The sequence below is a fragment of the Ricinus communis genome, chromosome 7 (assembly GCF_019578655.1).
Source record: "Ricinus communis isolate WT05 ecotype wild-type chromosome 7, ASM1957865v1, whole genome shotgun sequence".
NCBI lineage: Eukaryota > Viridiplantae > Streptophyta > Magnoliopsida > Malpighiales > Euphorbiaceae > Ricinus > Ricinus communis.
This window is the reverse complement of record NC_063262.1, coordinates 21,250,740-21,272,283: the sequence shown is the minus strand read 5'-3', so window position 1 is coordinate 21,272,283 and position 21,544 is coordinate 21,250,740. Positions and strand designations below refer to the sequence as shown.

General features: G+C 34.6%; 1 protein-coding gene and 1 pseudogene across 1 annotated transcript; both read left to right on the top strand.

Moving 5' to 3' along the window:
• Nucleotides 1-323: 323 nt before the first annotated feature.
• LOC8286350 lies at nt 324-8,580 on the top strand (annotated as a pseudogene).
• Nucleotides 8,581-11,471: 2,891 nt separating this feature from the next.
• Nucleotides 11,472-13,027, top strand: LOC8286349 (putative pentatricopeptide repeat-containing protein At1g10330). The gene has a single exon (XM_015722760.3). It carries the CDS (start codon nt 11,512-11,514, stop codon nt 12,937-12,939), a length of 1,428 nt encoding a protein of 475 aa, XP_015578246.1. The 5' UTR covers nt 11,472-11,511; the 3' UTR covers nt 12,940-13,027.
• Nucleotides 13,028-21,544: the final 8,517 nt, after the last annotated feature.

The following is a 21,544-nucleotide window of genomic DNA, read 5'->3' as shown; positions in this document are numbered from 1 at the left end:
CTATTACTTCCGCCAGTACCAATGAGGAATCCGACAGTTATTTACTGATGTGGCTGCCGAATTTATAAAGGACCACAGACCACTTGCCACATATGTTGTTGACTCATTTATTTTATTTTAGTCAGCAAATAAATTACCTTTACCCCTAACTAAATAATTGAGACAAATTGTTTTACTTTTAAGTAACTAAACAATTGAGATAAATTCCATTATACTTAAGAGTACCCAAGGACACCATCCCCATTATCATCATCATCAACGGCAACATCAGCAGCAGCACCATCAGCATCAGATCAGCACCTGAATCTTTGCGATAACAATTTCTATTCTATAATGAGTTGCAAGCGATATTCACAGTAAGAATGTTATGGGCTGAAGCTGAAGGAGGTGCAGGCGGGTCTAGTAAAAAGAAAGCGATGCATATATCATCCGAGGAGGAGGATGATAATGAAGATAGTGAAGGAGAGAAGGGTAGCATTAAAAAGAAGAAAAAGACCAAAAGCACTACCACTGGTGGAAGTGGGAGTGTAAATAATATTAATAATTTAAAGGAGATTTTGAGGGATTTCATGAGGCAACAGATGCAAATGGAGATGCAATGGAGAGAAGCCTTTGAAGCGAGGGAAAACGAGAGAAGAATAAAGGAAATGGAGTGGAGATTCTGAGTTGTAGATCTATTGTAATCGCGAAGGAAATGCATGAAGACGGAGGAGTTCATTACAATATAGGGAGGGATTATAACTATAGTAATCCCTTACCTAGTCAACTAGTCAATCTGTCTACGATTGCCAGGTTACCGGGGTTTGGTTTAGACCTTCCCCCCCAGTCCCGCCTTGTTATAAAAAAAGGAGTTGGATAGGTTGTCACGACCCACTCTGTGGACCCGTGACCGGCACTAGGGAATGTGTAGGCTTAAGGCTACCGAATCCCGTAGTAAGCCCGACACTCACTAACTCAAACCAACCTCAACTCAAATTTTACTATTATTAATACCACAATTTACAGTACATTAAATTTTACACAATTACATCGGTCTGCCCGAAGAATTAGGCGAGACCCGAAACTACAGAAAATTACCACTGATATCCCTACTATTACTACTGCGGAGGATCTAAGATTTACCAATTTACATACCAAATCAAACACCATCCGATGATGAAGGAGTCGGGTTACAGAATAAGAGTTGCAAGAAGACTAACAGTCACGAATCTGAAAAACAGTAAATGGAGACTGTCAGTCTCGAGAGTGAGCTAAAATCATATATCTAAAACAGTTTCAAACATCTCAATATCACATTTATTTAATTTTTAAAATAAATAATAAGTCTTGCAAAAATTAAACGTGTCATGTCAAAACATAAGTGTCATGCCATGCTTAAACAAAAATTATTTCACACGCAACGGGACGGAGTACTTCAGTGAAACCCTAATCCCAACTCAACATCTCGATCAACTTCAAAACTTACGTCTCGACTAAGCTCAACTCTAATATCTCAACTCTGTCATTCCAACAGGACTGGCGCCAGAGAGCAAAGCTCGATCAGGGACCTTACCTCTAGCCTGAACACTCATATCTCAACTCTCTCATTCCAACAGGACTGGCGCCTAGAGAGCAAAGCTTGATCAGGGACGTTACCTCCAGTCCGGTCACTTAACTCTCAGCCTTAGCATTTCGGCTCTCTTATCCAATAAGACTGGCGCCCAGAGAGCAAGCTCGATCAGGGACCTTACCTTCAGTCTGGTCACTTAAATTTCCAAATAAGCCGGCGCCCAGAGAGCAAAGCTCGATCAGGGACCTTTACTCCGGCAACCACACTCAACTAAGCCTAGAGAGCGATGCTCGACCAGGGCAAATCCTAATCTTTCTTTCTTAAAACTTTACCTATTTATCCTTTCTCAATCTCATCTCTCTCAGATTTATACTGGAACACTCATCCAACTCCTATGTTCTACTGCCGTCCCATCCTGAGTCATCATGCAATATTAAAATTGGTGATAAAGGAAAAATATATTTAAATAGTAATTAAAAATATCATGCAAATAATAATAATAATTAAATGAAAGATTGAAATTGCAAATGAATAATCATAATAACAAATCAAATTTTATGCATGACACGTGCATAAGCGATATATGACTTTAACTCACAGATTTGGCGACCTCCTAACTCTGCTCCGGTGCCTCGGTTGGAGCGAGCCGAACAAACGGGTTATCTAGTCACGTAAAATAATTTATCAAAACGCTGAAACGATCGATCATTAATCCTAGGTCTAGACTCCTAGGACTGACTGTCTAAGAATCTCGACTCGGAAGAATTCTACCGAAAATCTGGCGGAACCTCCCCTACAACACGGACATAACCCCCCGTAAAAACGGGTCCAGGACCTGCCAGAAAAATACTTCAAATATTCAACAATTCAAACAACGGGAGTCGGGTCCCCAAACTTCACTATTTTCTCGACTCCGCCACACAATACAAAACACGAGGCAAGCAAACTGACAGACAATTATTTTTGACACACAAATATTAAATACACAACACAAAAAATAAGCACAATTCTAAATCAAAGGATTTCCAAGATCAACGGGCCAGAGAAAATCACCGAGATGCTCGGTCGCTCGGTCGACTCGCCTTCGGCCGCCGGAGTTCGATCAACGATTCGAACACACCATCGGACTCACAATAACGTGCTGATGACGATCCCCGCTTCTGATTTTCCGATCAGACAATCGATCGTCCGGATAGATTTGCGGACGATCTCGGCCGTCGATTTGCAAACAAAGCCCGATCGCCACGAAACCGGTGTCATTGCGAAGCTTGAGCTGAGGAGAGTCGGGATACGTCCTCTGATCATCCATCCTCCATCGGAGCTCGTCAGAAAAGCCGAAAAATGCGGCTGCCTCCACTTCGCCGGAACTCCCTCCTCCGGCCACCAAAACCGACGCCGCCACCGCCAAAATGAAGCTCTCTTCGAGGAGAGCCGATCGCCACCAAGATCGGCCGGAAATGGCCAGAACGGACTTTGAAATCCGATGCCCCTCTTTTTTTATTTTTTTTCCTCGCTAACGCGACTCACGGCACAGCCGGCCCGGCGCTCCCCGATGGACGACTCCGCCGCCTCTTCCTTCCTCTTCTTGACGTCTCCCTCTCTCTCCCCGCTTCTCTCTCCCTGAGCCTTCTTTCTTTCTTTCAATATCAACATTTGACCCTTGAACTTTTTCTTATTACAATTTGGTCCTTCAAATTTCTTAATTAATTACAATTTCATCTTGTAGAATTCCAATTTAACCCCTAAACTTTCCTTCAGCCTTTCAATTAAGCCCCTGACTAATTAATTTGGGCCAAATTAGAATTATTGAAAATATGTAATTACATATATACTCCTGACCGACATATTTATTTATAAAAATACCAAACTCACAAATTTCTATTAAAACCCCATATTAATGAAATTATACTTTTAATCCTCATCCAAAAATAATTTTCCAATTAAGTCCTACACAATTAAATTAAATAATCAATTTACTAATTATTTTCCAACTTAAATTTTAATACTACTAGTTAATTAAAATACCAATTTCCCCAAAATTCTTTTATAAAAACACCCTTTACAAATTCTTTCATAATTCTCCAATATATAATTTTATATATATATATATATATATATATATATATATATATATATATATATATATACATTTGGAAAAAATTTGAATAGCTAAAAATATAATTTATTCCTCAAATAATTTACTTGAATAATTTCTTAAAATTTCAAACTAATTGGGTATAGAAAAATAATTCATTTAATTGACTAATATTAAAATTTTCATTAAATCATTTCAAATTAAACCAAATAAAAATAAAATAAAATTAATTTAAATAAAAACTCATTATTAAATATATAAAAATTCCGGGTATTACATTCTCCCCCCCTTAACAAAAATTTATCCTCGAATTTTAAAAGAAAAATTAAACCAAATAAAAATAAAATAAAATTAATTTAAATAAAAACTCATTATTAAATATATAAAAATTCCGGGTATTACATTCTCCCCCCCTTAACAAAAATTTATCCTCGAATTTTAAAAGAAAAAGGGGCTTCACACTAAGATTGAAACTAATTAGGAACCTCTCATCTCCATTAGGTTTCTTGAGAACTTTCCTCGGCAGAAATAAACTCAACCACAAGACTCATCGACAAAACCCTTAAGCAAAACTGGCGAACCTGAGAATCTGCGATCCTGACTTACTGCTCCTCGGAAACCAAAACTTTCACTTACCTCCACACACTGAGGGTCCAACATGAGCAAAGGGTCGAAAATACACTTCCTCAACCCAGACCTACGAACCACTGGATTTGACCTTAGAGAACATTACTTGGCGGCAAGTCCAACTTACATGCCACCTCACCAACCTGCCGACAAATCCAAGGATTCCACACAAGAAGGGTCAACTCTGATCCTGCCAAGAATCCACTCGCCAATTTCCTTCCTAAATGACGTGCCCCTTATACGTACAGAAAAATCCTTAACATCCACGTCATATCATCCTCGACACAACATCCATCTGATCGCATCAACCGATATAAACCATGCCATCCTGACACAAGATTCCTCTTTGACTGAAATCTAGAAGCCTCCTTTAAAATCCAACATGGGGCCTACTACGCCACAGATTCATTCTCACAGCAACTCAGCTCGTCATCCAGAGAATCCTAAGCTAACACTATTTACTTGAAAGATTACATATTTACTTACTTTATAACCAACACCGATAGAAATTATTATTATCTTGAAAAACACTTTTACAAAATCGTAAAATCTCTAGCCATTTTTCTTTCTATAAAATTCTACAATATCGCGCACCAGGGTGATGATGCCCCTATCACCAAGGGTTGCAATGCATGATGTATGATGCGTGCCCTAAAATGAATTTATGCATGCCTAATAGTGAAATGCCATAATGCATTCTTACGGGACTTGGCGCAATATTGTATTTTAAAACATTTGTTCTACTTAAACATTTGTTCGTTTAAGTTTTTCTGGATTCCGAGCGTCCGAAAATACTCCTGCCACCTTTCTTAAGCTCCTTACAACTATAAAAATCAACCATAAAAGCTCTGACATTCGCTCGACTTCCCAAGCACTAGCTTCGGCGCTACTCAATAAGGCGATGCCTGATGCGATGACGAGGCAGTCCATGACAGGACTACAACCACGCTCTACACTAAAACTGACTGCGGTGCCCACCATCGAAACAATAATCAAAGCTTCTAAAGGCAGACTGCACTAATCACTTGAAGAAACAACACGAGTCTATCTCGCTTTGAATCTTCCCATCGCTACAACGCTCATTCTCAGCACAGCATCAAAGACAAGCTCACGGAAAAAGAATGACAGACTCTCTAACAGAAAAGGCTGAGACACTAAAGTCAATGAAAATAACAAGACAAACTTGATCCTAGCTCCGCAGTACCAAGAAAAATCTTAACTTAGGTCGAAGGAAATCTAAACCTAAGCTCTGATACCAACTTTGTCACGACCCACTCTGTGAACCCGTGACCGGCACTAGGGAATGGGTAGGCTTAAGGCCACCGAATCCCGTAGTAAGCCTGACACTCACTAACTCAAACCAACCTCAATTCAAATTTTCCTATTATTAATACCACAATTTACAGTACACTAACTTTTACACAATTAAATCGGTCTGCCCGAAGAATTAGGCGAGACCCGAAACTACAGAAAATTACCACTGATATCCCTACTATTACTACTGCGAAGGATCTAAGATTTACCATTTACATACCAAATAAAACACCACCCGATGATGAATGAGTCGGGTTACTGAATAAGAGTCGCGGGAAGACTAACAGTCACGAATCTGAAAAACAGTAAATGGAGACTGTCAGTCTCGAGAGTGAGTTAAAATCATATATCTAAAACAGTTTCAAACATCTCAATATCACATTTATTTAGTTTTTAAAATAAATAATAAGTCCTGCAAAAATTAAACGTGTCATGTCAAAACATAAGTGTCATGCCATGCTTAAACAAAAATTATTTCACATGCAACGGGACAGAGTACTTTAGTGAAACCCTAATCCCAACTCAACATCTCGATCAACTTCAAAACTTACGTCTCGACTAAGCTCAACTCTAATATCTCAACTCTGTCATTCCAACAGGACTGGCGCCCAGAGAGTAAAGCTGTATCAAGGACCTTACCTCTAGCCTGAACACTTGTATCTTAACTCTCTCATTCCAACAGAACTGGCGCCTAGAGAGCAAAGCTCGATCAGGGACCTTACCTCCAGTCCGGTCACTTAAATTTCCAAATAAGCCGGCGCCCAGAGAGCAAAGCTCGATCAGGGACCTTTACTCCGGCAACCACACTCAACTAAGCCCAGAGAGCAATGCTCGACCAGGGCAGATCCTAATCTTTCTTTCTTAAAACTTTACCTATTTATCCTTTCTCTATCTCATCTCTTTCAGATTTATACTGGAACACTCATCCAAATCCTATGTTCTACTGCCATCCCATCCTGAGTCATTATGCAATATTAAAATTGGTGATAAAGGAAAAACATATTTAAATGGTAATTAAAACATCATGCAAATAAGAATAATAATTAAATGAAAGATTGAAATTGCAAATGAATAATCACAGTAACAAATCAAATTTTATGCATGACACGTGCATAAGCGATATATGACTTTAACTCACAGATTTGGCGACCTCCTAACTCTGCTCCGGTGCCTCGGTTGGAGCGAGCCGAACAAACGGACTATCTAGTCACGGAAAACAATTTATCAAAACGCTGAAACAATCGATCATTAATCCTAGGTCTAGACTCCTAGGACTGACTGTCTAAGAATCTCGACTCGGGAGAATTCTACCGAAAATCCGGCAGAACCTCCCCTACAACACGGACATAACCCCCCGTAAAAACGGGTCCAGGACCTGCCAGAAAAATACTTCAAATATTCAATAATTTAAACAACAGGAGTCGGGTCCCCAAACTTCACTATTTTCCCGACTACGCCACATAATACAAAACACGAGGCAGGCAAACTGACAGACAATTATTTTTGACTCATAAATATTAAATACACAACACAAAACAATAAGCACAATTCTAAATCAAAGGATTTCCAAGATCAACGGGCCAGAGAAAATTACCGAGACGCTCGGTCGACTTGCCTCCGGTTGACGGAGTTCGATTTACGATCCGAACACACCATCGGACTCACAACGACCCGTTGATGACGATCACCGCTTCCGATTTTCCGATCTGTCACCCGATCATCCGGAGAGATTTGCGGACGATCTCGACCGTCGATTTTCAAATGAATCCCGATCGCCACGAAACCGGTGCCATTGCGAAGCTTGAGTTGAGGAGAGTCGGGATACGTCCTCTGATCGTCCATCCTCCACCGGAGCTCGTCGGAAAAGCCGAAAAATGCGGCTGCCTCCACTTCGCCGGAACTCTCTCCTCCGGCCACTAAAACCGACGTCGCCACTGCCAAAATGAAGCTCTTTTCGAGGGGAGCCGATCGCCACCAAGATCGGTGGAGCGGCTTCAAAGCCGCCTCTTTTTTCCTCGCTGGCTTGGACTCACTGGCCTCAGCCGCCGCCTCTTCCTTCCTCTTCCCGACCTCTCCCTCTCTCTCCTCGCTTCTCTCTCCCTAATCCTTCTTTCTTTCTTTTAATATCGACATTTGACCCCTGAACTTTTCCTTATTACAATTTGGTCCCTCAACTTTCTTAATTACTTACAATTTCATCCTGTAAAATTCCAATTTAACCCCTAAACTTTTCTTTAGCCTTTCAATTAAGCCCCTGACTAATTAATTTGGGCCAAATTAGAATTATTGAAAATACATAATTACATATATACCCCTTACCGACATATTTATTTACAAAAATACCAAACTCACAAATTTCCATTAAAACCTCATATTAATGAAATTATACTTTTAATCCTCATCTAAAAATAATTTTCCAATTAAGTCCTACACACAATTAAATTAAATAATCAATTTACTAATTATTTTCCAACTTAAATTTTAATACTACTAGTTAATTAAAATACCAATTTCCTCAAAATTCTTTTATAAAAACACCCTTTACAAATTCTTTCATAATTCTCCAATATATAATTTTATATATATATATATATATATATATATATATATATATACATTTGGGAAAAATTTGAATAACTAAAAATATAATTTATTCCTCAAATAATTTACTTGAATAATTTCTTAAAATTTCAAACTAATTGGGTATAGAAAAATAATTCATTTAATTGACTAATATTAAAATTTCCATTAAATCATTTCAAATTAAACCAAATAAAAATTAAATTAAATTAATTTAAATAAAAACTTATTATTAAATATACAAAAATTTCGGGTATTACATAGATGATGGAAGCATTAGAGAACGAGAGGATAATGATGGATATGAGATGGAAAGAGCGTGAAGAACAAAGAAGAAGAAGAAAAGAAGCTAGGGCTGAGAAAAGACGCACTTATTACAGCACTTCTGAACAAGCTCAGAAGAGAAGAAATGTAACGAGGTATTTTGCTTAAGCATTTCTTGTTTAGAACAACAGCAACAAGAAGTAAGAGCTTCAAGAGGTTACTCTTAGGTATAATGGAATTTGTCTCAATTGTTTAGTTGAGGGTAAAAGTAATTTATTTGCTGACTAGGATAAAATAAATGAATCAACAACACATGTGGCAAGTGATCTGTGGTTCTTTGTAAATCTGGCAGCCACATCAGCAAATAACTGCCAGATTCCTCATTGGTACTAGCAGAAGTAACATAAATAATAGGAGGTACTAAAATGCTACAAATTGAAAGTTTAGTACCAAATAGATATAAGTGGCTAAAGTTTGGTACCAACGGGGCATTTTACCCTACTCTCTATATTTTGTTCATTGCATTAAAATCCGTTTATAATTTGAAAGTTAATGCAATTAAAGCACTAATTGACAGAAAAATATAATTTAATCATTAAGTTTCTTATTAAAATTATAATTCTAGTGTTTAACAAAATAATAATACAAATTTATATTTATATTATTTTTAAAAATTTAAAGTTATGAATTTTAAATATGTTTCTAAATATAAATACTTTTAAAATCTTAAATTTTACTATCATTAAATTATGCTAAAAATTTATGCAATAAAATAATATTAATTAATTATTTTTGTTAGACACTAAATTTATTTTTGCTAAAAATAAAATTTTATCTTAATTTGACAAAAAGAATAATTTTAAATGAGTTTGATACTTAATAATAAATTTAATAATTATTAATCTTTTAACTATCTTGACTTTTAGATGAAAGATATGGTAGTTAGTTATATTAAAAATAAAGAGATTTAGTGTAATAAAAAAATATAAAAACAATTTGTATATTAGATAAAAAATCATGAGGTAAATAGTATATAATCTAATTTATTTAATAATTGTTCAATAAAAATTCTTTTGGAAAGACTTTTTAATATAAGTTTATAAAATAAAAAGATGAAAAATACAATCTTTAAATGTTAAGAAGTAGTCACTATAATATAGAAAAATACAAATAGTAAATAGTAATTACTTCTAAAAATACAAATAATAAATAGTAATTACTTCTAAAAACAAAGAGTGTAGCATTAAAAAAATTAATTAAAATTTCCATACCAACATATATAATTGCTTTATTTGTTTTAATTTTATCAAGCGCATGTATATTACTAATATTAATTAACTCATATTTCCATCAAATGAAAATATAGGGTGTAACTTTAGTATTAACTGGTAAGGTGCAGACAAGCTGAGCTGAACCAAGCTTTTCAATGTTCAGGTTCGGCTTGCAAAATTTTAACTGAGCTCGAGCTCGATAATCTTTTATATTTTAAAGCTCGAGCTCAACTGGTTGTAACTTTAATATGTTCGAGCTCAGTTTGAGCTTGGCTCGTAATTAACTCGATAATACATATAAACGAGCCGAGCAACGAACTTGACTCGAGCTCTGCTCGATTTCAAGCTTGTTATGCAAGCTCGATATCAAGCTCATTAAGCAAGCTCGATATCAAATTCGTTAAACAAGCTCAATTTCAAGCTTGTTGAGTAAGCTCGAGTGATCAAATATGTAGCTGTAAATTTTATAATTATAAATAAATTATACATAAAAGTAAAATATGCATATAAATTCAGCAACTAAAATAATTAAATCAAGTTCTTAATAGAAAAAAAAAAGAGTTCAATAAACTCCACAGAATTCTATCTCAAATTCGTTCCAAATCTATTTACAATTCAGTTAGGACTAGGGATGCAAATGAGTCGAGCCTAGCTTTATAAGTTTCACATTAAGCATATTACAAAAATATTTACTCATGTTAATTTATAATAGCTCTTACTCTAGTATTTTTTTTATTAGTTAGACTATAATATCTTTTATGTTAATTTATAAAGTTGTTACTCTATTTTCAAGCTTCACATTAAGCATATTATAAAATTATTTACTCATACTTCATTAATTTACAAATATATAGATTAAAATTTCTAAATATCTTTAAGCAGTCACATAATATATGTTTGTTTATTCAACGCCAAAACTACATAGTTTTATAGTAATATCTTTAAATAATTATATAATATATACTTGTTTATTCAACATTAAAATTACATCATTTTATAATAAAGGAATATAGTTTATGTTGATTAAGTTAACTATATTATACACAAAATTATATTACTGTTTTCATATATAGTTTTTATTTTATATTCTAGTTAAATTAATTTATGACAAAAAAATAAACTGGTAAGACATTTATAATCATTAAATGTACATAATTAAATGTCAACTTAATTAACAATGCTATTAAACTAGCATTTGTTCAAGTAACACTAAATTATTTAATTAAAATATTTATAATTAAAATTTAATTTATTGTATATATTGTTACTTTTACGTAATAAAAGTTGAGTTTTTAGGATCTATTTATTTATTTATTTTTTAATTAATATATACTATTTATTTATTGAGTTAATGCATGAGCCAGTTTGCGAGCTCAAATGAACCGAGCACTACTAAGCTCGAGTTCGGCTCATTTAGTAAATGATGAAGTTCGAGCTCGCTCGTTTATCCTGATAAACGAACTCAAATGAGGTTTTCTCGAGCTGAGCTTTGAATAGCTCATGAGAGGCCCGACTCGTTTGCAGCCCTACCAACTACAGTATTTACCTATATAATATTACTTCAAATTTGAAAATACCCATGCCTATTTTGTAATGTCAGTAGACTAAGCTCGAGTTCGACTCGTTTAATAAACGAGCTCGAAAATAAAGCTCGAGCTCGGTTCGTTTATCTTGATGGACGAAATCCAACGAACTTTTATCGAGCTAAGCTTTAAGTAGCTCGCGAGCGGCCTGATTCATTTGCTACCAACTCCAATATTTACCCTTATAATATTACTTCAAAGTTTGGAAATACCCATGTCTATTTCATAATGCGAGTAGACTCGGGTGAATGCCTACTCCAACTTCTCCAACGTTTCATCAAATGCCAAAATCAAGTCGAGCAAATTCACTCTCTCCTCCTAACCAAAGCCCACCTCCTTTTTAACCCAACAATTTCATCACACTCAAAATGGAAATCAACCCTTTTCTACAACACCTTAACGAGAGCCTACCTTAATTTTGGACAAACATACAACACTGTCTATCTCTTCACTCTCATGCTCGCCCACCAAACCCCTCCCAATAGCCACACCTTCCCTTCCCTCATCAAAGCTGCCACACTTTCCTTTCCCTCTATTGGAACTTCCCTTCATACCCAAGTTATCAAACGCGGTGTTTTATGTGACCCCTTTGTACAAACATCATTGCTTGCTTTTTACTCACAAATAGGTTGCTTGTATAATGCCCACAAAGTGTTTGATGGAATTCTTCACCCATGGATTGTTGAATATAATGCAATGCTGGATGCTTATGCGAAGAATAATGACATGGGTTCTGCAATTTTGCTCTTTAAAAGAATGCTTAAGCGAGATGTTGTCTCGTGGACCACTGTTATTAGTGGGTTTTCAAGGAGTGGCCTTTTCAGGGAGGCAATTAATTTCTTCAGGGTGATGATTGCACATGAAGATGTGAGTCTAGGTTTGGTTAAGCCAAATGAAGCAACTTATGTTAGTGTATTGTCTTCTTGCGCTAGTCTGGACGAAGGTGGATCGCTTTTTCTAGGGAAGCAAATGCATGGAAGTATTATTAGAAATGAGGTTGTTTTGACTGTTTTCATTGGGACAGCATTGATAGATTTTTACGGGAAAGTGGGTTGTTTAAATAGTGCAATCAGAGTGTTCAATAGCATGACTATTAAACAGATTTGTTCTTGGAATGCAATGATTTCTTGTCTTGCTAATAATGGAAGAGAAAAACAAGCTTTAGACATGTTTGAGATGATGGAGGAAAAAGGTCCAAGTCCAAACGAAGTAACTTTTGTTGTTGTGCTTACTGCATGTACTCGTGCCAAGCTAGTACAGTTTGGTATGAGGTTGTTTCAATCAATGTGGAGTGACTACAGTGTTAAACCAATAATGGAACATTATGGATGTGTGGTTGATCTATTGGGTAGAGCAGGGTTATTGAGAGAAGCAAGTGAAATCATAAGGAGTATGCCTTTTGAGCCTGATGCTTCTGTTTTGGGGGCACTTTTAGGTGCTTGTAAGATTCACGGAGCCAATAAGTTGGCAAATGAAGTTGGGGGAAGGTTACTCCGATTGCAGCCATTGCATTGCGGGCAATTTGTTTTGTTGTCAAACATTAATGCTGGATTGGAGAAATGGAGTGTTGCTGCTGATGTGAGAAAAGCCATGGTAGAGGCAGGGATTAGCAAAGTTCCTGCCTATAGTTTAATTAATTATATGGGAAAAACGTAAATTTGTTTAATCTGTCATACAAATTAGTCACCTTTATTGCAACAGTAATGAGCTTTCTCACAGTATGCAGCTATTTCCAATCAACGAACCTATAATGTGTGAAACTAAAATCAAACAGGAATCATATAACAGGTACCAGAATTATTAGAATCGCAGCAACTTAAATTTGAAACTTTCAAATCTAAGCCTTGGGTGCAAGGCCTTCCTTGATCTTCTGGATAGTAGCAACATTTGTTTTGTCATCAATTCCAGTAGCAAAAAGAGTTGAAGGAACAGAACCAGTTCCAGCATTTGCACTGCGAAAGGCAGATACAGCTGTAGGAGGTTCCTTAGGATCAGAATTGGATTGAAAATGCCCGCTATTCATATCATTCTAAAAACTAAAATAGACTATGTGACAGAAAGTAGCACCATGATTCCATGCAGCACTCAAATCCTAGCGGGCAAATATTCACTATTAATTTATGATGGGTCCTGCAATCATTATATAAGCATTAGTATAGTTTATTTAAAAATAAAATTATATAAACATCTTAATTTAAGTACCTTCTTTATCTGAATCAATTTTATTGTATATCGTAGCATACCCATTTGAATGTAATGCTTCTGTCTAAAAAGTTACATTAAACATGCATAATCAATTTGCAAAAAAATATGAAATGAAGAAGAAAATAAAATTAAAAAACAAATTATGGTACTATTACCTTTATTTTCAGCAGTCGAAAGCTAACTTCTAGCACACGTCAATGCCTTTAATATTTTAGGATGCAGTCTACTACGGTGTGGGCTCACTATCCCACCACTAGTACTGAAAGCAGATTCTAAAGCAACATAGACACAAGATTTGCTAATATATCTCTAGCAATGGCTCAAAGCGTAGGATATTTGACTCCATTTATCTTTCACCACAGTAAGATATCAAAATCTTCAGTTCGTGGTAAAACATCTTCTTTTAGATAATTATTTAATTTTGTCTTCATATATGAGGTTCTAGCTCTTTTCTTTGCCTTCATAAACAGAACACAATTTTGATAATTTATCTTTACCTCCTTCAGAATGACTGGCATCTACTCTTGTTGAATCCCTTTCGTCACCTCCAAAATTCAATTGCTACCTGATAATCATTCACTAAAGAATCCAACTCATAAACTTTAGGAAAATTCTACTCAAGCAAAGCCATCTTATATCTTAGATCCAACACAGCAACAACCCCCATTATCTCATAAATAACTCCCCAATATTCTTCAATTTTTTTCACCAACATAGTGGCTGCCATTTTAGAGATAAGCTTGCTTTCACAAGTAACTCACTCGTATAATTCTAGTCGAATCTCACAAATATTAGAAAAATACATATTAGCAGTTGGATACTCAGTCCTTGAAAACAATCCAGACACAAATTTCCGTTCCAATTTTCCAATCGTTATCACTAAGTAAAGTCTTATAGTGAGACTCGGGTTGTTTCAATCGAGTAAAACATATTTTTGTATAAAATAGAAGTTTGTAGCATAAAAAATGCGGAATTCCACCCAGTTGGACAATCAAGACCTAACTTCTTAGTTATTGGAATTTGCAACTGTCTTGCTGCTTCCTCAAACTTGTTAAGTCTTTTAGGAGTTGTTGTCCAATAAACCACCCTTTCACGAATATGTTCAATCCCATTTTTAATAATATCTAATCCATCCTTTACAATTAAGTTCAAAATATGTGCACAATACCTCATATGTATCAAAGAATCAGATCTTATCAAAGTGGTTGTATTCAATTTATCCTTAATAGACCAAATCAAAGCATCATTTGTGGAACAATTATCTACTGTAGTAGTAGTTTCTTTTTTTTTTTTTTTTTTGTATCCACACCCCAATCCATCTCACAGTCTAATAAGGTCACACATAGCATTTCACTAGTATGTGGAGGGAACGTACATAAACCTAAAACAATTAAAAAAAGCAATGTGCATATTAGTTATCTAATACTTTTCTATGCCAAAAATAAATAAACATGTAATTTTCTATTTCATAGTTCTTTCATGTTTTTCTCTATTATGCATTTATACATATAACTATTATAGTGGAAAAAAAGAAAGAAAGTCATTTGCTAACTCAATAATAAAGATTACAAAACATATATATATATATATATATATATATATATATATATATATATATATATATATTCAGGTTTATACATGCGAAAATGCACAAGACATGCATAGAAAAGCAAAGAAAAAACTAAAGCAAACAAAGAGACATAAGAAAAATTAATTTTTTTCACTTCAACTATTGGCACTTATCAATTAAATTCCTAACTTGATAAATAAATAACATTCCATTAATAATTTAAATACTATTTATATAAAGTATTGAGTTAAAATGTTATCTTAATATTTGACTTTGCATTGTCCAACTGTTAACAAAATGAGCAGTAATTGCCATGAATCTTCTCTTTTGGTTGCTTGATGTCCACATATCAGATGTAATGGCCATTCTACTTTCATTTTTTTTTTTTAAAAGCTTTATCGTCTTGCCTCTTTCATAATCAAAAATCTATTTTTAGAACAAGGGTGGGTAACAACCTAAAGAAACTAAATAATTACCATGCGGGGATAAACAACCCCATATCTGTTCGTGAAGCAGCCATTGTAGAATACCATCGGGAGGTTCCTGGAAGAATGAAAGCCAAGAGGAAGCTTGTTGGCCATTACAGTCATCTTGTCAGCAACGAAGTTGCCTTCTCGATACACATGATAAACCTTCACCTGCCATGCTTGTGCTAGCAACCCACGAATGCTTCTGATCAGCGACGCATGGGTGCCTGCAATCGCCTCCTTCCCAAGAATCAACGCCACATGACAAGAACTATCTGTTTCAACTAAAAGCTGCCTTATACCACACTCCCATGCCATTAGCAGACCTTTATACACCCCCATAATTCAGCGTGAGTGATGGAACAATCACTGATGTTCATGGAAAAGCCACCACACTATCTTCCTAAATAATCACGTATAACACCACTCGCCCTAGCTTGCCTAGACGTCGCACTAAATGCACCATCAAAATTAAGAGTAAACAAGGACTCTGGTGGCGGGATCCACCCTAACAATTTCTCAATTTTCGAATACTGTTTTAGGTTGTTCTTTTCGAAGTGGACAATACGTTGAATTCCTTCAACTCTTTGCCAAATCTCATTCTTATTTATAGGAACCTTCTCATGATGCAATCCAACCACAACTTCATTATGCACGTTCCAATTTCTCCAGGCTGCCACACCAAAGACACACTACCAATCCATAACGTTAGGGATGGCAGAGATATTTTTCAAGTGTATCAACCAGTCATTAAGCATTAGAGAAAAGAATTCGTTTCGATACTGTGCAGGAACTAATTGAAGACAAAGTTGTTTGGCAAAGAAATAATCTCAAAGAATATGCAAAATCGTCATATCTTAATCTCTACATCTACCGCATAAACCAGAGGGGGCCGAATGCCTTTTGTACCATTCCACATTAGTCATCAGCTTTCCACTAGAAATAAGCCGCAGAAAAGTACGAATCCTTTGAGGCCCTTCCTAGTGCCAAATGCTATTCCATAATCTATTTTTCTCTTTCCAACTCGGAGAGGCAAGAGCAGGGTAAGCAGATTTAGAAGTATATCTGCCATTTTTTGAGAAAGCCCACACCAACATATCCCCTCCATCCTCACTATTAGGTGGCTTTATAGTAGCAATATTTAGAATGTAACTAGCTAGTAGGAAATGTTAGAAGTAACTCCAATTCCATTCAGTGCTATTAACCACCATGCTACTCACCGTGTCATGAAGAAGGTCAACATCAATTAATTTAGATGAGACCTCCACAAGCGGAAGGCCATCCCAGACCTAACGGTCAATCCAAAATGTAACCCTTTCTCCATTCTGCACGTTCCAACAGACTCCTTTACAAAGATTGCTCCAGCCCCGACTAATAGCTCGCCAAGTATGCGATCCTTACCTAATTGGAAGAACATCTAGAATTTGGTGAAGATCAACATTGTATTTGTAATAAACCACCTGAACCCAAAAACTATCTTTGTCCATTAAATTACTCCAGCCAAGTTTCATTAACAGTGCCCCATTAAAGAGTCTCATATTTTTTAAACTTCAAGCCACCACGATCCTTTGGTTGGCACACCATATCCTAACGCACCAAACTTATCTTCTTTTGATCACTCGTACAACTCCATACAAACTTCCTACATGCACACAGATACTCCAAGGAAGGTAGGTAGTTTGTATTAAGTATACCGGTATAGATCCCATAAAAGACTGAACCATAGTTACCTGACCCGCAAGATAAAGGGCCGATGCACTCCAACCAGACAAGCTCCTATTCATTTTTGTCGATAACCTCTTTATAAGTCTGCTTAGTTACTCTAGAACGGAGGATGGGCATTCTGAGGTACCTCCCAAGATCTTTTGTGACTTTAAGATTAAGCTCACCACCCGCTTCTCTCATCAAACTCCTACTTACATTCTTGAAAAAAAAAAAAACACCTCAGTTTTCGAGCTATTAACTTTCTGGCCTGAGGAGTTCCAGAAGGCTTCCAATACCCCTTGAACCGCTCTGTCCTGCTCTATGGAAGCTTCAAAAATAAGGAGGAGGTCATCCACAATCAAGAATCTTTAGTATGTCATTCTTCAGTGTTTTTCTTGAAGGAACCTTAAATAAAGGTTGGAGAGTGTTGTGATATTTTCTACAAGTATATAGTTGCCATAATAGTAATATAGGGGTGAATTTTGATATCGTACCACAAAAATTGATAGGACTTAACACTAAATTGTATTATAGTTTTTTAATAACTAGATTAAAATAGTTTAGATTGAAAGTGAAAATAAATTAAAATAAAAATAAAATATGATTAAGATAGATTAATAAAGAAAACTTGGAACTAAGCTTCCACTTTACTAACCTTTTATAATTTAAGAAACTATTCCTTTTAATTTAGCTTAATTGATTTCGAAGACTATTCACCCATTTATTAGGGAATATATTTTTTCAAACTATATTCACTATACTCAAATTTATTACTCAAATTTATTCATTGCCTACTTTTGTGGTCAATTCTATTAATCTGAATTCATTAAACTCTATAATAAACTAAGACAAGTCTTAAGAATTTAAGTTTTATGTCTAAGTCTTAATAATTCTTGTTTATTATTTCTTAAACTAAGGTTAAGCTTCAACTTTCATTACTTCACATAACACTTATATTTATTGTAAACATTAGACCTCAATATTCACGACACACTGAAAATAGAAATAACAAGTCAAATCAATTGAACTCAAAATCAAGGAATAATATTGCATCAAATCATAGAATAAGTTAACTGGTTTCTACCCAATTCTAGAAAATAAATTAGCTACTCATAATGTAATTATAATTAATAAGATAAAAAGAATCCATGGAATTAAAAAAAATAAAAAAATTAAAATAGAAAGAGAAGAAAAAACTCTAGAATATTGATGAGATTTTGTCAATCCTGATCCTCTTAGAACTCCTTAATTCTTGTCTCTAATCTCCTTGAGTTTTTTTTTTTTCAGCCGAAGAGAGGTCCCCTCCTAAGTAAAATTCTTCTCCTTTTATATGGCCCAAACCCTCGCTCTTTTTGGTCTCCCAATAGCCTTAAAACACTTCATCAAATAGTTACCTGAGGCCTAATAGGTTCTTCTAACTGTTGGTCTCTATCATTGTCCAAACCATCAGTTAGACCATCGATTATGTACTGTTTGTCTTTTTGTATTTTCACATTCCTAACCAGAGGTTTATACCAGCTGTCTTCCAAAGGTGTATCATCGGTTCAACAACCGGTTATAGCAAAAATTGAGATTCTAACAAGCATTCTTGACTCCTTTGATTGTTCAAGCCACCAAACCAATGGTTCTTTGCTTCTTTAACTAGAAAACACGAAATAAGTCATAAAAATCAAATATATTATCATAACTATGCACCTAACTTCTACTAAAAAGAATGTAAAAACTACTCTAACAAATATCCCCATACTTGAGTCTTTGCTTGTTCTCAAGCAATAAATACTAGACCAACCCTACACCAACCCTACACATAATTCAACACGTCTTGAGAAGAAATTGGAACTTGCATATATAATAGGTGCTAGGGCTGAGCATAGATTTCGGTGATTCCCGCCCGAACCGAATAACCGTATCGAAAAATACCAGAACCGAAATAACCGAAATAACCGAAATTCTTTATAACTGAATTGAACTGATCTGAATTTTTTTACTATTACGGTATGGTACTGGTTCTTTAGTAAAAATCGTACCATAACCGTACTAGAACCGATCCGTCTTGTACTGAGCCGGACCAAACCGTAGAACCGAATTTTTTACATATATTTATTAATAATTATTTATATTATATAAATAATACCTATTAAAAATAACTATAATATTATAAAATACTTTATACTCTATAAAAAATTATTTTATATTTATCATTTTATATAATTCAAGCAATTATTATCGAAATAAGAAAAAAATACTACATATTAAAAGTAACTATAATATTATAATGTACTTTATATTCTATAAAAAAAATATAAGTTATATCTTAGTATATCATATAGTATACTGATACTAATATACATTACTCTAATACTAAATTTATAATTTACTATCTACTAACATAATCCTAATACATTTTCTTACCACATACTACAAGCCTATACCTAATAATTTGAACACACCGTCTTCCTCTTTAAAACACACCGTCGCACCTCCCATTTTGCAATTCAGAAAGATAAAATACCTAAGGCAAATCTCTGGACAAAAAATCAAAAGGAAGAAAGAAAAAATTGGCTCGCATAAACGTCTTCCTATTTAGAACACACTGTCGCACCTCTCAATTTTTAATTCAGAAAGACAAAATTCCTAAGATAAATTTCTGGACAGAAAATCAAAAAGAAGAAGGAAGAAATTGGCTCGCCTAGACGTCTTCCTCTTTAGCGCCAAACATAATTGGCTCGCAGAAAGGCAGAAGTAAGAATTGGCTCGCGTAGACATCCTCTTTAACGCTCTCTCTTCCCATAATTGTGCCACCATTGCTCAGTCTCGGGCATTTTTCTTTTCTTTTTTACTTTTTTACTTTTTTACTTTTATTTTTGCTGGGTAGATTGTTGGCTGCAACTGCTAAAAATATTTTATTTTAAGGATTACCATCTGTAAAATATTTTTATGCTAGCAGTAACATATATTTTAATGATTTATTAAATTATTATATTTACAAATGACTGAATTACAACACATGTTGTTCAAGAATGTGATTGCAATTATAATTCAGATTTTCATGCTACTTTCTTTAGGTTGGTAATCATATTTTCTCTAAATATATTTGATTAAAGATGAAATTAAAGTTGTATTTTTAAAATTTTTTAGAACTGAAAATAGCACCGAACCGAACTGTATTTAACCGTAAAAATTGGTACAATACAGTACGGATCCTTTTATGTTTGGTATGGTACTGGTACCTTTAACTTGAAAAGAACCGAGGTTTGGTATGGTACTGGTGATTTATAGATAACCGAATTGGACCAATCCATGCTCAGCTCTAATAGGTGCAATGGACTTCAAAGATTTTATAAGCAATCATCCTGCACATCTCAATTTTTACAACTTTAATCACCCATAGCACACTCGTCAAGAATTAAAAGAGTTATGAAAAATAATCTAATACTAGTACACTCAAACTAATCTTCAAATGTCTTGTTGCACTTCAAATAGGCGTATACCCTTCTTTAAGATTTCAGAATATAAGAGATACAATACCATAGGCAAGGATATCTAGTCTATCTCTACTAATGAAACTATACTTTGAAAGGAATCAATGGGTCTTTAATCGGCTTGTAATAATGTATGGAGGCTAAGAATAAACCAAGAAACAAAGGTAATAAAAGGCTAATTTGACGAATTCAATTGACTAAGAAAAACTTACTATTTAATTAAATAAGATAATGTCCATTGAACATCAATGCATGACTTGCTATTGATTTATACAACTTGAAACAATCAATTAAGGATTTTTTTTTTAATTATAAGCTCAATGTTTCATTTACTTGATGAGCATTATTTTTGTTTTATGAATTTTTTCTTTTTTTATATTATTTGAACTAAACTTCCCTCACTTATGATTTAAAGGAAGAATGGGCACTAATCATGTAAAAAGAAAATTAGGACACCATGCGTATGAAATGTAAGTCTCTCTCAATTAATCAAATTTCATAAAAATGAGTTCTAAGGTTATTTAGGTTATATGGTTCCCAAATTTGGATTAATAATCAAGAAAAAAAAGGATTAGATACATATTAAAATACATATCTAATTGGCTCAAAGGGGATAGAAATTATGATATAAAAAGATAAGAAAAATTATGCTTGACAAAAAGAAGGCCTAAATTATTTTTTCTTGAAAGCACAAGTTTTTATTTCACCTCAATAAATTGAATATCTTGTTCTAGTATTAATTGAATTCATGGAAATAAAAAAAATAAACATAAGCCTCCTCTAAGCAAGCATACACTAAGACCAATCTTCAAAATCATAGCACATAAGTCTTA